This window comes from Lagopus leucura, unplaced genomic scaffold (genome assembly GCF_019238085.1).
Source record: "Lagopus leucura isolate 7727_CA_CO unplaced genomic scaffold, USGS_WTPT01 Super-Scaffold_100012, whole genome shotgun sequence".
Taxonomy (NCBI): domain Eukaryota; kingdom Metazoa; phylum Chordata; class Aves; order Galliformes; family Phasianidae; genus Lagopus; species Lagopus leucura.
Genome location: NW_024962267.1, coordinates 18,300,490 through 18,314,847, shown reverse-complemented (window position 1 = coordinate 18,314,847; position 14,358 = coordinate 18,300,490). Strand labels below are relative to the sequence as shown.

Here is a 14,358-nt window from a genome sequence, read left to right as displayed (position 1 = left end):
CAGACAGTGGGTACCACAGGCACGTACTTGCTAGCTGGAGGGATCTGCCAACAGCAACTGCACCAGGGATGATGGGAAGTGATTAAATGGAATGCCCGGCCAAAGGAAGAATGGATTCCAGGAAAATCACTTCCAAAAATAGGGAGCAACATGAATATTTCAGAGAATGGATTGGAAGTGTATCTTAGGACAGTTTTCTTAGTTCCACCATTAGCAGAAAGAGCTTTTTGCCAACAAAAAAATTGAGCATTTTGATGCAGATTCCCTGCTATGTTTCCTGCTATGACACAGAGACAGAACAGATTTCTTCTTCCTGTTCTCTTTGTTTTACTTCTCACAACTTTCAGTGGGCTGAAAATGGTTAACTAATGATACCAAAATCTGTATTTAAAATGTAATTCAGTTCTGTAATTATATTCCTTATGCATGGAGACAGAAATAAACTAGAGGAAGAGCCCATTAGCCCTTTTGCATGTATAATTGAACACGTTTGATATTACTAGGTAACCTTTGTAAGGAACTGGCTTTGAGTTTATGCAAAGAAGTGAACACTTTGAATACATAAATAACAATAAGAGCAGATATTTTTTGATTTTGCATTCTGTTCTTTTCTTGTTTGTGTCTGTGAGATGCAGTCAGACGTCCCTGGCTTTATGTGGCCATCCACAGAAACATCACAGAGATTTGACTTTTGCATCATTTCGATGCAGTAATGAATAAGAACTGACATCAGATATCAGTATTATTGGCCCAGCTAAATGGTAGCTGACATCAAACTGGACTGCTGAAGAGGTAAACAAAATTGAAATTTTGTTTTTGTTTAAAAACTGTCTGACATTATTTGTCCTTCAGTAAATCAATGGCAGAATGAGATAAATGCTCTTTGCATTTTGGCTGGAGGAGGTAAAATCGGGCAGTTGGTATTAAGCATATTTTTATAGTCTTGTAGGCTTTCCTAATACAACCTGTAACTTCAACATTTGTTTTGTTGTATGGAATCTTGGTAACCTCTGTAATGATTTCTTAACCTGTAAGCATCACACAAACACAACGTGGCAGATAGATACAAACAGAGGAGCACAATAATCATACCCTTATCTCACCATGAGTGCATACGTATACACACACAAGGGAGCAAATTTTGTTCTAGTCTGAAATTGTAATGATCCAACCAAGCATCTATATTGTTTGTATTTCATTAGCATATGGTGATTTGCTAAGCTGGGAAAATGCTGTGCAAAGTAAGTGTAAAACTTTGATTTCCAATGCTCTTTAGGCCGTGCTTAGATTTTTCTATTACACAGTAGAAAAGGCTGGACAACATTCAAGAACAGGTCACCACTTCTTGTGAGGAATCTATTAGATGAAGCTGCATTGCTTTCCTCTGTTCCCCCTGTTCTACCCCTGATTAAAGCCTTGTACAAATACAAAAACACCAGGGGCTTGAATTTTCATCTTTGCTTGAGTTACACAGATACGTATTAATATTCTCCATAATGGGCACGAGAGAAGATGGCTTGGGCTATACAGATGTCCCCACTGCAGCCTCTGATGCAGGAGTGAAGCTCCTCCAGCACCTTCTGCCCATTCCTAGCCTGCATTTAGGCAGTCTTACGGAACCCAATAATTACATGGGGTTGCCTGAAATCATAGAGTCACAAAATCCTAGAATGGCCTGGGTTGCAAAGGAGCACAATGCTCATCCAGTTCCAACCCCCTGCTGTGTGCAGGTCACCAACCAGCAGCCCAGGCTGCCCAGAGCCACATCCAGCCTGGCCTTGAATGCCTGCAGGGATGGGGCATCCACAGCCTCCTTGGGCAACCTGTGCCAATGCCTCAGCACCCTCTGGGTGAAAATCCCTGTAATGTTCCAAAATCAGGGAAATTACCTCTACAGTGCAGTCTCAGTTGGGCATCTCTAAAGAGGGCATCTTTGGTTTCCCAGGCAAGGTACATTCATACATATAAGATACATACATATTTTAGTGCGCTCAGAGACTTTGAAGAGAAGTTGAACACGTACAGTGGCCTCTAAAAAATACATCTTTCCCACCACACATGCACGTTTCCACCCAAAGGCTTAGCTTCTAGTGAAAAAGAAATACCTGAAACAATTTTCTGTGTGTGACAGTAAAAGGGACTGTAAAATTAAAGAAAGATACTATTTTCTCCATCAATTCAAAAGCAGCTGCTTGGATTTTGCTCCCATTTTCCCAAACTTTTGACAGGCACAGAAGCAGCCTGCCTTTTAATTCCTAATCCAGTCTCAGCATCAGAAGGCAGAGCAGAGCATCCGTTCGAGCAGAGGCACTCAAGCAGAGCTTGTGCCCAACTGTTAACTACAGTTTGCAGATGTATGGTATAGTAAATAACTTACATTTCAGGGAGTTAATGAGAAATTGTTCAATCTCTATAATGGCATTATTCATTTTTACTTCTTCCTCATACAATACTCTTCTCCTAAAATATCCCTGGTTTTGGACACACTGCCTGGATAGCTCTCTGATCTAACTGGAAAATGTGCTCTTTGTTCCTGCATTCTGTGTACAGCACACTGTGTAATGAGCATTTCACAGTCCTTCAGAACTCCTTTGGCACACAGCAGCCTCAGCCACGGCTATCACAAGCCCACTGAAGTGACTTAGAAGCCTACATAAAGAAACTCATATCCCAGTAAGGATGTGAAGCTTCAGGGTGTTTCACCATTAAAGCACTACACCTTCAGAATCCCACCCTGCAGAGAGGACTTCTAACACAGCATGGGAGCTGCTTTGGGTCCTGTGCTGCTAAGATATTAAACAAACAAACAATACCAGGCAGCATTCCGCCACAAGTCAGCCTTCACTTTCACCATTCCAGACTTCAGAAATAAGATTTTTCCAACAAATCCTTGCCTGACTGCAAAGCTTTGGCCAGGTCTATCCATGGGATTTTCTGCTAACCTCTCTGGAAGTGATGCTGCACCTCTGTCTCAATGCTTCATGGTCAATCTCCAAAATCTTTTTGATAAAAGTACTGTTAAGAATGTTAATGTTTCAATAAAAGCTTTTTCCCTCAAAAACCATGCATGTTCTAACAAAAACTTTGTCACCTGAGGGCCTTACTCAGCTTGCTTAGGGTGGAATATTTTCACTTACTTGGCAGGCAACCAAGAGAGGAGAAGAAAACAGTTCCTTGGTGCTACATGAAGTTGAAATACAGAACTTTCTTTGCCAGCCAACCAGTGTCACAACTGTAAGTTGTGCAACTCAGGACCAACCACTGAGTCTTTTCAGTAGTTTTTCTGTACGTACAGGGTTAATTTGTGTAATTTCTCTGTGGGACAGTAAAAGGGACTGTAAAATTCAAGATACCATTTTCTACATTCAATTCAAAAGCAGTTGTGCAGATTTGTGTAACTGCAATTACAGCTCCTGAAATTGTATTCCTCACTCAATTTACTGAATGCTGCTCAGGATGTTTCCATTTTTACTAATTCAATCATTGAGAATGTCAACCAATGACTTTAGGGTTTAAAGCCAACTATAATATTCTTTACCAAAATAACATGCTTAGCTGGAAGATCATCAGCGCACACCCTTCCAGCTTCCTGTTAATCACTACAAGCCACGTTAAAGCACGAGGCTCTTTGTAAATACTCAGGTTAGAGACAGTGCTACATTGCTGCCAGGCACAGTGAAGCTTTCCTTCACAATTCTTAGTGTTAAATACTAGTTTTACTATACTATCATGTTTCAAAATACCAAGAGGCTGTGCCTGTCAAACATACATACATGTGGCAGAAAAGCAATTCAGACGCCTTGGGAATTCCTATTCACCTCCTTGAACTAAGTTTATCTCACACTTGCTGCTGCATCAACCCCTAGGGCTTGCCTGAAAAACACACATGGTTGCCATAAGTGGATGGTAAAGCACAAGTGGATGCTGCACAGGAGAATATTCAGGATCTCCTACAGCTGAAAACTGGTACCTTGCTATGCTTGTAATAAAACACTAGCAGTGAGAGCGCAGGGAGAAGGAATGCTGATGAGGTGCTTTTCAGGAAAGAATGACAAAAAAGCCAGTTCCTTAGAGAGAAGAGTTCAAGTGGTAGCAGAAAACAGCATATGCTTCATCACTTCCACACTGGTTTTAAGAGCAGTACGGGCAAGAGAGCCAGAGGAACCATAAACTGCAAATGCCTTGCTTTCTGAATATTTCAGATGACTTCTAAGAAACACTCCTGAACAGATGACTTACCTTACAAAATTTGCAGGCATTTTGATCACAGCCTGTCACCAATCCCACCCAAAACGACCCACTTCTGACAACCACTGTAAAATTAACCATCCAAGAAAAAAAACTAACAGCAAACTTCACTTAAGTAAAGTAACTAGACAATAACACACGAGAATGGCTTAGATTATCTTGAAGCGATGAAAGGAACAGAGAGCTAAGCACAAGGAAGGGCAGCTTCACAGGAGTAGCAGTCTCTGGGACTCTGCCCTGGCTGGGAGGTGTGTGCTGCAACAAAGTGCTCCAGAAGTTGAGTTCAGCTGCAGGGCTATCTTCTTCAGCATAGCATGCAGTATTATTTACCAGAGTAAGGAATGTGGTGCTAACAATTTGAAAATAAATAAATAAATAAACACCAGTGCACAGAACTTACCTCCAGGCTGAATGCAGCATGATTGCAGGAGTGCAGGTGACCATAGAATGTACAAACACGGAGACCCTAAGAATTCAACATAAAGAAAGCAAATCAGTTACAATTACTCTGCATTCTCATAAATGCAAAGACCTTGATTTTATGGCTGGGTGCGACAGAAGGCATTCTGCGTGCTAAAAACAGAGTCCAGTTTCTAGAAGAGCAATACATTTCTCACAGTTAATAAGGATTTAACTATCTCCTTACTTCATGTGATTGCTTCCAGAAAGGGTGCATTCAAATATCGTGAAAAAAAATTACAACTACCAAGCAGGAGGGTTTGAATTAGAAAGCATAATCACTGCTTCCAAAAGCCTGAGCCCTGCTCTTACGCTGTGATTCAGTACATGTTTCCTGATACTCCACACACACCATTAAAGTCTTCCTTAAGGAATCACAAGCATGAAATCAAAATTAATTATCTTTTGTCATCTTCCACATTAGGCTGTAAGTGACCTACATACTTGAGGAACATATGTCAGATGTCATCACTGATACCCGACTTGTTCTCCTGATGCAGCAGGCATCCAACCACAGTATCTCATGCTAAAAAGAAGCCTTCATGACAGAGATAGCAAAATGGTGCACTTCTGGTTTAAAATATCACTGGTTTAATAGGTAAAAGCAACAAAAATACCATCGGAAGTGAAACCCAGCAACCAAAACAAAGCTACGAACAGCAAACAAAAATAAACCGCACTCCTACTGTATTTGAAGACTCTTTTCCATTGAAAAAGCCTCCTCCGTGTTTATGAACATGTTTAACCAGTATATTCTTACTGTTTGCATCAAGCCCTTCCATGAAAGGAGGTAATGAGATTTCAGCGCCATGTAATTCTAGAGGGACACAACCTAGTAATATCCTGTAGCTCACATTACAATTGGAGGAATTCAGTCGACAAAACTACATTTAAAAGGTATTTGATGGCTGCTGTAAATTGTATCGGCGCTAAGAGGGAAAAGAGCTGGTGAAGGTGGAGAGCAGCACGGACACGGGAGCACAGAGGCAGTCATTACCTGCAGATAAACCACACTTGGAAATGGGAGGGTAGCTATACAACAGTGAGATAGGAAAACTCTCCTCAGCCTCAAGCATTGGAAGAAGAAAACTTCATTGACTGTAAGCAGGAGCCTGACAAGTCTGGAAATGAATGACCCCCTGCACGTGGCCAAAAGTTGGAGGTCAAGGTGACTCTTTCCAGTTGCACTTATATGGCACTGGGATAAAGCACAGCACCAAAACCTCCATTCAAGGCCAGGCTGGATGTGGCTCTGGGCAGCCTGGTCTGGTGGGCAGTGAGCCTGCACATAGCAGGGGGTTGGAACTGGATGAGCACTGTGATCCTTTTCAACCCAGGCCATTCTGTGACTCAATGAAAACAGCAGGCGGCGGGCCACTCCTGCAAGCCCCATTTTGTATGTTTCCATGTTTTTCACTTCTATTTCTTAACTAGTTTCCTCTTCAAGGCCATATCCACTGCTGAGATCAAACCAGGAGATCACTGTTATCCTCATGTACGTCTCACAACAGAAACTAACAAAGAACAAGACAACAAGAAAGGCTCTGGACTACTGAAGCAACCCAGTATCTTCAGAAGAGCAAGCACACCAACTTCCAGCACAAAAAGGTTGTCAGAGTGCAATTCTTTGATTCTTTACAGTTTTCGACAGAATTACGGGTCAAAAAAACCCTAACAGAACCCCCAGGGTCGCTTATTTAAGTGGCTTTAAATAAGAAACCCAGGCCAAAATATCCTGATAAAAAGAAAATTTGAGTAATTACTATCCAATTATAAATTCACTGCTGGAATGGAAATGTGATCGCACACAATTCCCAAGAAACTACAGATAAATTAGATTTGATATAGTTAATACAATTGGAGACAACTATAACGAAGCACACGTGGAAAAGGAAAGAGCAAATTTCCAGCAGATAAAATCAGCAGCAATGTCAGTGCACTCAGTCCACAGTAAGAGCCCAAACACCAGCACGTGTTTTGCGTGTAAAAAGTAATGGCAGTGCAATAAGCGTGTTGCTCAGCAGGGCACAGCATTTATCGTCAGACACTCTGAAATACCAACAGACACACAGTAGCCTTTCCACGAGGACAGAAAAGCATGGCATCGCAAACAAAAGAGATGGAAGAGCACGTGGATGCTGTGCCACACAATGAATGGGAACTTCCTGTTTTCCCTTCTGTCAGTCAACTCAGCCTGAAAAGGATTTTAATAATAGTAATAATAATAACAAAAGCTATACAAAGGGAACATTTCTGTAAAGTGTTTTTCAGTGCTATTGCCGAAACTTAATTTCCAGAGCACCACTTTATTTTTCTTGGAGGCACAGCTAGTGTTTCCTTTACCAACACCTGGAAATCTGAGACTCCCCCTGTTTACCATTGAACTGCACTTCTTCAAGGTTCAAGACTCGCCTAGGAAACGCATTGCGAGGCAAGGAGCAGAGGAAAAAGGAGGAGCTTGTCTTAATACTCATGCTGAGGAGGTGGTGTCAGTTAGGAGAATGGCATTCCATTGCAGCTACCCTCGAGTCTTATGGGACCGTTACCCCTGAGAGCAGGAGAAACGCCAAACTGTTGGAGTGGGGCTCTGCAGCTGCACAAGGGCACATTTTGCCCACATTTAACCTCCAGTGTCTATCCATGATCCAGTCTCCTTGAATCTGACACCCGAGCTGTTGTAAAGGGCAGTAAATTACGGAGAATGCATTATTATTAACTGACTCATCGGGTCTTGATTGAAATATTAATGGAAGAAATCTCCGTTCTATTCACTCCTTAAGCTGCTGCCCAATTACATTAATAACCATACATTCTTCCTCTGCAGAAAATACAGAGATAATAGCAACATTCAAAGAAAACAAAATATGAAGGGTTCTGCATTTTTTTTAGACGGCTATTCAGCCATGCACAAACACGTGTAATTTTCCATTTTGAAACCCAGAAATTAACATTAGAATCAGCAGTCAGAAATACCATGGCATTATTTTGTGCCGCATATCAACCTCTCGGCTTCCAATGAACACAGATATTAATTGTCTTGCCTTGGATGGAGTTATCTAAGGGACTTCAGACAGAGAACAAAAACATTTCTATTTTTTCAATGCGATCCAGCGTTGTACCAAAAAAGCAGACTGACCTTTGGCACTGTGGATCTGGGAGCAGTAATCCTGCAGCCAAAGTGATTAAGCAAGGAACTTAAATTCAAATGATTTTTTGTTCTTACTTTCAAAGGATAAAAGCTGAAGAGTTCTGAATCAATAGAGAAATTCTGCTTCAAAATCCACCCTCCTGTGTCCATACAGATACACAACAGCAGGGCAAGACAACAGAGGCGGAAGACAATTACAATTTATTTTCCACAGCTTCTTTCATCTGCAGAATTAAGGCGAACCATTAGCTCATCCAATGCAACAGTTCACTACTCCTATATTTAGTTTACCATATATACTTATTTTATTTATACTTAGCTCAACAAAGCAAGCAACCAACCACAATCTTACCAAGACATAAGTTAAGAACTCTGGGAGAAAACAAAACTCACCCCAGACCTGTTGAGCATTACTGAAGAACTGCTTGTTTCCTAAACTCTGCTGTTTTCTTGGATTTTGCATGCTCTACTGGATGTGAAAATCTGATGAGAACAAACTTACTTTGCCAAGTTCAAAAATCAAGATAACAAATCCATTAGATTAAACAGAGTATAATGCAATATGTTAAAGAGGTTAATTATCAGCTTGATATGATACGAGCTTTTAGAAAAGAACATCTGAGCAAGTGGTTTACCTAGGTAGTGCTCAGATGAAAGACTTATTTGTAATTCTTTGGTTCAGTTAGAAGTTAAAGAAATATTTTCATTAGACAGACTTAACTTACAGAGTGTTCCAACTACGAGGACCTGAACGGTAGAACTGGTCACCGCATATTCTCTACCACAAAAAAATCCAACTAAGCAGTTGCTCAAGAAAGGTATTAATCCGTAGGGGAGAGGGTGAATGGAACAACAACACCCTGAATTAAACTTCCGATCTTATACAGCTAAAAGTTGTTTAGGAAATCAAATAATGTGAAGCTTCAGAAGCTCACTCCACAAGACCTAAGCGTACTGCATGGTCCGGCTATTGACTCATGAGGGAAGGTTCTCTCAGTCTCTCTTGCTGAATATAGCCAAGAACCTCCATTTTACGGTGAAGTGTAAAATGAAAAGGATGAATCCTAGTCCATTCCTTGCCTTTTTCATGCGTGGTCTGTCTACGTGGTCTCTGCACAGATCGGTGCCTGGTTTACCTGTGCTTTGTGTCAATGAGGCACCAGCAGGCTCTCCAGTGAGTGCATGATGTCCCCAGTAGAAATAAAGACTCTGAAGGCATTCCATGCTTTGGAGGGGATTTTTCTGCATTGTTGCCTTGAAGTAGATGCACTGAAAACTCTAGAAAGGATTGGATCTTCTTATCAGAACATAACCTATTGCAAGTTTACTTTCCAAGGAGAGAAAACTCATCAGAAGGGGATGGGATGAAAACACAAAAACTGAAGAAAAGAGCCCACAGCCACTTGCCCCTTCCACTTCCACACACTGGCTTATTTCTGTCAGTCCCTTTGCCTCACCCACCACTGCCATGGCTGACTTCAGCACTCTCCTGCACTCTGTGATGTCCACATGTGTGCCCCTGCCAGCAGCGAGCTCTGCTCTGCTCTCCTCTCCATCTGCCCATCCTGCCCCACCTGGAGTGCAATGTAAAAAGGTATTATCCACCCCCAGCACCTCTGCCAAGGACTTCTAGGAGCATGTGGCACACGGTGTGTGTACAGCAAGCAGCGAACAAACAAGCAAAGCAATTTTACCAGCTGTCACTGCAGGTTTTACTCTATTACCTCAAACACGGGACCTTCAGCACAAGGTTTGCTTCTTTTCTCCCAGCTCAAAATAGAGCCCAGGGGGGAAAATCATGCAGAGAAAACTCTTTCTTGATGTCAGAGTAAGGGAAAAGCCAGTAGATTACTCAGACATTCTGTAATCCAGTGTGTGAGGGAAAAAAGTTAACCTGCAACTACAATTTGTGTGCTTTACTACACAAGGATTCGCAGGTGCAGGTGTGCACATGCAAGCCTAAATACTTCAGCTGCAGAGCTACTTGCTATTCTTATGCTGATCTCTCTCTTTCACAGACAGCCCCACATTTTTTTTCCCCCCAGTAATTCAGTATATCTTCCTAAAGAAACACAAGAGAATTTTGAATCTCGTTAAAATGCATGCACTTACACAACAGCTTTCATTTGGGGAATCATAAAAACATGAGAAAGCTGCTTGGTAACGCTCCAGGAGCTCAGCCAGCTAACCCTAGTGCTGGGCTCTTCCTCACAGAGCATCTTCCCTCCTCTTCTGTTAGCAATACTGGCTGTTAAAATACAGAAAAAGTAAATCTTATTGAGAGGCTCCTGAATTCTCACATTTCTGCATCCCATCTTTCACCTGAATGCAGTGTGAATGCATCCTCTGCACCAAGCATGCAGTTGTATTAGTTTCATTTAATTGAGAAGAAAAGCGTGTTTCTGGGCCAAGACCTTGTATGCTAAACCTGTTCAAAGGGAACCTTTAAGACTTTTCCCTAAAAACACTAGAAACAGGGGCTTATAGTGGAAATGCTGACAGGTGGGATTCTTGCCAGCATAACATAACCTGACTCTGAGATAAATGTTTCATGAATTAAAAAAGTTGAAAAAGGCTTCTCTGTTCAGCTTTGTTCTTGAGATGAAAGCGAATTATCTCTTTGTCTTCTACTGACACTTGGATTTTTGTTCTGCACTCTGCTGAAACCCGTAACCACAGGCAGTATTCAAATAGACATGGCCATGTGGGATTCTCTCCTCGCCAAACTCCTGCAGGAGAAGTTCACCTTCTAACTATAGAAGGAAGGAAAAAGGTTTCCTAGCAAGGAGATGCCCTTCTGTACCTGCTTCTGTGAAGAGAGAAAAGCCGTCTCTGCTTAGAGAGAACACAAGTGGACAAGGCTCCACTGCACAGTCACGACAGCATCCAGAGATGGAGAAGGAGAAAGCTCTTTCCTGGTCCCATTATTCCCTTAGAAGAAAATAAATGGGGGGGGGGGGGGGGGGGGGAACAAAAAAACGGAAAGGTATTGAAATTCTTTCACTAAAAGCAGACCTGTACATTATTTCCCAGGTTGATATTGGCGGGTGGCTTCAGTCACAGAAGCTGCAGCATCTTAATAAGGATTTATAAGGCAGGTGGCCATACATCACACTGTCACCTCCAGAAGAGCCAAATTTGGTGATGGCATTGCACCTGCCCAGCATCACTGCGGGAGCAGCGGTGGCCAGGGGTGTCCTGAACACTGACATTCACAAACTGCTGACTTCACAGAGCAGGACAAGGTCTTTGTCCTTGCCACAACTACTAGATTCATTTTCTACTTTTTTTTTATAACCATATTTTACATGAAATTAACTATGTATTCCAGTACCTCAGAAAACAGCAGATGTTTTCAGGAGAGTAACACGGGAATGTCAGAAACCCAGCAGGACTGTCTGATACTAAATACTACGAGCTCTGCTGTTTTAACCTAAAAAAGGATCAAAAAGATGAATAGTAAACTGGCAGAAGGTGATGGTGGAACGTAACTAGTTAAGTTCAGAGCGCAGTGAAAGCACAGAAAAGAAATATAAAAGAATTTTATGCTGGCTGTGAAAATGAAATGACATGAAAGGAGAACAGTGAATACATAAGTTAATTTATATATATATATATATATATATATATATATATATATATATATATAAGAAACAGCAAGTGGGCTACATGGGAAACCTTTCTTGCTTCTCAGTTGTAAAGGCAGAGGCTTGAAATTTAGGTTTCCTGCTTAGCAAGATTTCACTTGTCCTCTGTTCAGAAGTAAGCACTGTCTGGGCTGCAGGAGGGCTACAGAGAGGCTGGAAGTTGTCCACGCGCATACAGCTGAGGACAGCCTTGCAGAGCCAATCTCTCCTATGGCTGACTGCAGTGCCCCAGTTCAGGACCTGGTTCTTCACCTGGTCTTCCTATTTGCTGCTGTAAAACACTGTACACAACAGCCATCAAAGAGAGCACTACAAGACACTATTCTCTGATCTTATCTGAGGATGAAAAGTTGAGCATCTGTGTGAAGGATTTTAGGGCTATACAGTGCTGTACTCCTCATTTTGGTCCAAGTGCCAAACTGCTGCCTGATGTGACTTCACACCAGAGCATCGGTTATTTTTTCACACAAAACAAAAAAACAACTGAGTGTTTTTAACTGAAAAAGACAGCACAGAAGAAAAAGTACATACACAACCGAGGTTATTAACTAAGACAAATGAGGTGGTCCCAAAAACAGAGAAGGAAAAGCAAGGCCGCAGAAGATCTTCATATCACAGTCAGTATAAATCCAGACTGAGTCAATGGGATCAAAGTTATCACTTGTCTGAGTCACTTGGAGAGCAATTATTTCCATTGATATGAAGGAATTTGTAAGCTACTTGCATTCACACTGCAGATTTTCTTCTGGCACTCATTACGCATGAAACGGAACTCAACCAAACTTAACTCAGAGAAAAACACAAAACAAGAAACAGAGAAAAGGGCAAACTTAACAGAACATGCCTACAGTGCTTCTTCAGTAAGCTGCAGTTGCTGAATAGTACTCTGCAGTCAGGCTTTCCTCTGATCTCCAGGTTTTCCACTCACGGACCCAACGGGGTAGATTAGCTCCCAAAAGTAACTCAGATCTGAACGGAAAGGAAACAAACAGCCCTTTCTCACCATGATGCAGTTCCCAACTGTTGCCACCTCGGGAACAACAGCACTGCTGACCTGAGAGACAGATGCCAGAGCAGAGAACCAACTGAGGAAGTTATTCACTGGAAAAATAACTCATTGAAATAATACTAAGGTTTTGTTTTGCAAAGCCAAAGTTTGAGAGCCAAGTCAAATTTTGACTCAAACTTGCAAGCTTCATGTCATCATGGGCCTTTCATGTTTTCAATCTCCTGTTGAGCTGAAATACACATATGACACAAGAAGGCATCATACTTTCTGTCACTGTCTCACACTATCAAGATGAATTATCAAGATGAAAGCTCGGGGCCCTGCTGCAGCAAGTGACAAAACTGTTTTTGGTGTGAACACCAGCACTTGGCAATGCCTTGTCTAGATAAAAGGTTTCCCCAGTGTTTCACTGTGTATGAAATGACCTACACCAACACCTACGTTTATGCTCAGCCTGTAAGTGTGCACATACACACATCCTTCTGACTCCCATCACAAAGTGCAGTCCCATTAAAGCTGGATCTCAGCCTAAGCATGACCAGCATTGCTCTTGTACCATGGTACTGTTCCCACTGGAAACCTGCATTCAATCTTGAGGGAGAGGAATTAGGCAAACCACTGATTTTCCAAGTCCCACCTGTTCAATACAGCCCATTAATCCTTCGACAAAAGAATTATTTTAAGACCAAGTTTTACCATTAAAAATACATCCAATTGGTTTAGCATTGCTAAGCCTATTCACATTTCCTAATGAACTTAATAACTTAGATGAAATACAAATAGATGCTTTTTTTAATGCAAGAGCTGGTGACTGAACGTACAAGGATGACAGAGCATGCAACCACTTCTGTCACCTTCAAAGAATCATGTGCAGAGGGCTGAAGGCAGAAAATCTTTACTTGGAATAGGCTGTGACAAAGCTGATGTCAAAATAAGTTATAAATGAATGCCTAGCTTGATATAACCTTCATGTACAAGAAGAAGGCGAGACAAATATTAAAATTTTGGGGGAAAAAAAACCCAAATCCAAACTAGTAGGAGCACTTTCCCCCCAGTGTTTTTGTGTGGTGCTAACAGGGTTACTGGGGAGATAGAACGAAGAACGTTTAACATCTGATAAACAAGAGCTCCTCATCTGGTTTAGCGCTGTTTTCCCCAGATGCTCACATTGCAGCAAAAGATAGCAGATAGATGAAGTCACACACCTGGCAGTCTTTCCAAAGATATCTTCTGAAATTACAGTATGATTACATGTTAAATTAAAGAAAAGTTCTTACAGAGTTCAACCTATTACAGCCCGGGGATGATATCTGAGATCGCATGTACCGTGACACAGCTCAACACTCTATAAATGACAGATCCATTATTTAGCAGCTCACAGGACGCTGCAAGCTTCACTTTCCATCGACAAAAATCTCCCCACAGAATATATTTCCCAGAATTTGTGCCCCAGAAGGGCTGTGACGGGGATCTCAGAAAAATCTATGTATAAACACACATGCAGCCAACAGGTTCACACGTCTGCAGCCTGACAGCAGTACCAGGGATGGAGCCCCAGACAAAAGGATTGCAGCCTTCGGTTTTTGTGAGTTATTAATGGCAGCCTGCTCTGTAATTGTCGGTGAAATAATCTCATTGACACATACAAGTTAGGAAATAGAGGTCTCATTAACAAAGCCTCTCGCCTTTATTAGATCATATAAATAACCACGAGAGCCTGCAAAAGATCGATTACAGCCTTTAAACGTTTACAGAATCAGTGTTTAATTAAGACCATTTTAATATGCAAATCAAGCCTAATTATCATCATTTGTTAATGCTAGTCTGCCTGGGCTCTAAACAGCTTC

At 41.6% G+C, this 14,358-nt stretch overlaps 1 protein-coding gene across 1 annotated transcript in view; it reads right to left on the bottom strand.

Annotated features, from left to right (window-relative positions):
• Positions 1–14,358, bottom strand: part of SPAG16 (sperm associated antigen 16) — a 349,253-nt gene that overhangs the window by 96,991 nt on the left and 237,904 nt on the right. Inside the window, exon 14 of the mRNA XM_042874723.1 lies at positions 4,649–4,714. Within this exon, the coding sequence (XP_042730657.1) occupies positions 4,649–4,714 (66 nt within the window). The remainder of the gene's footprint in view (positions 1–4,648; positions 4,715–14,358) is intronic.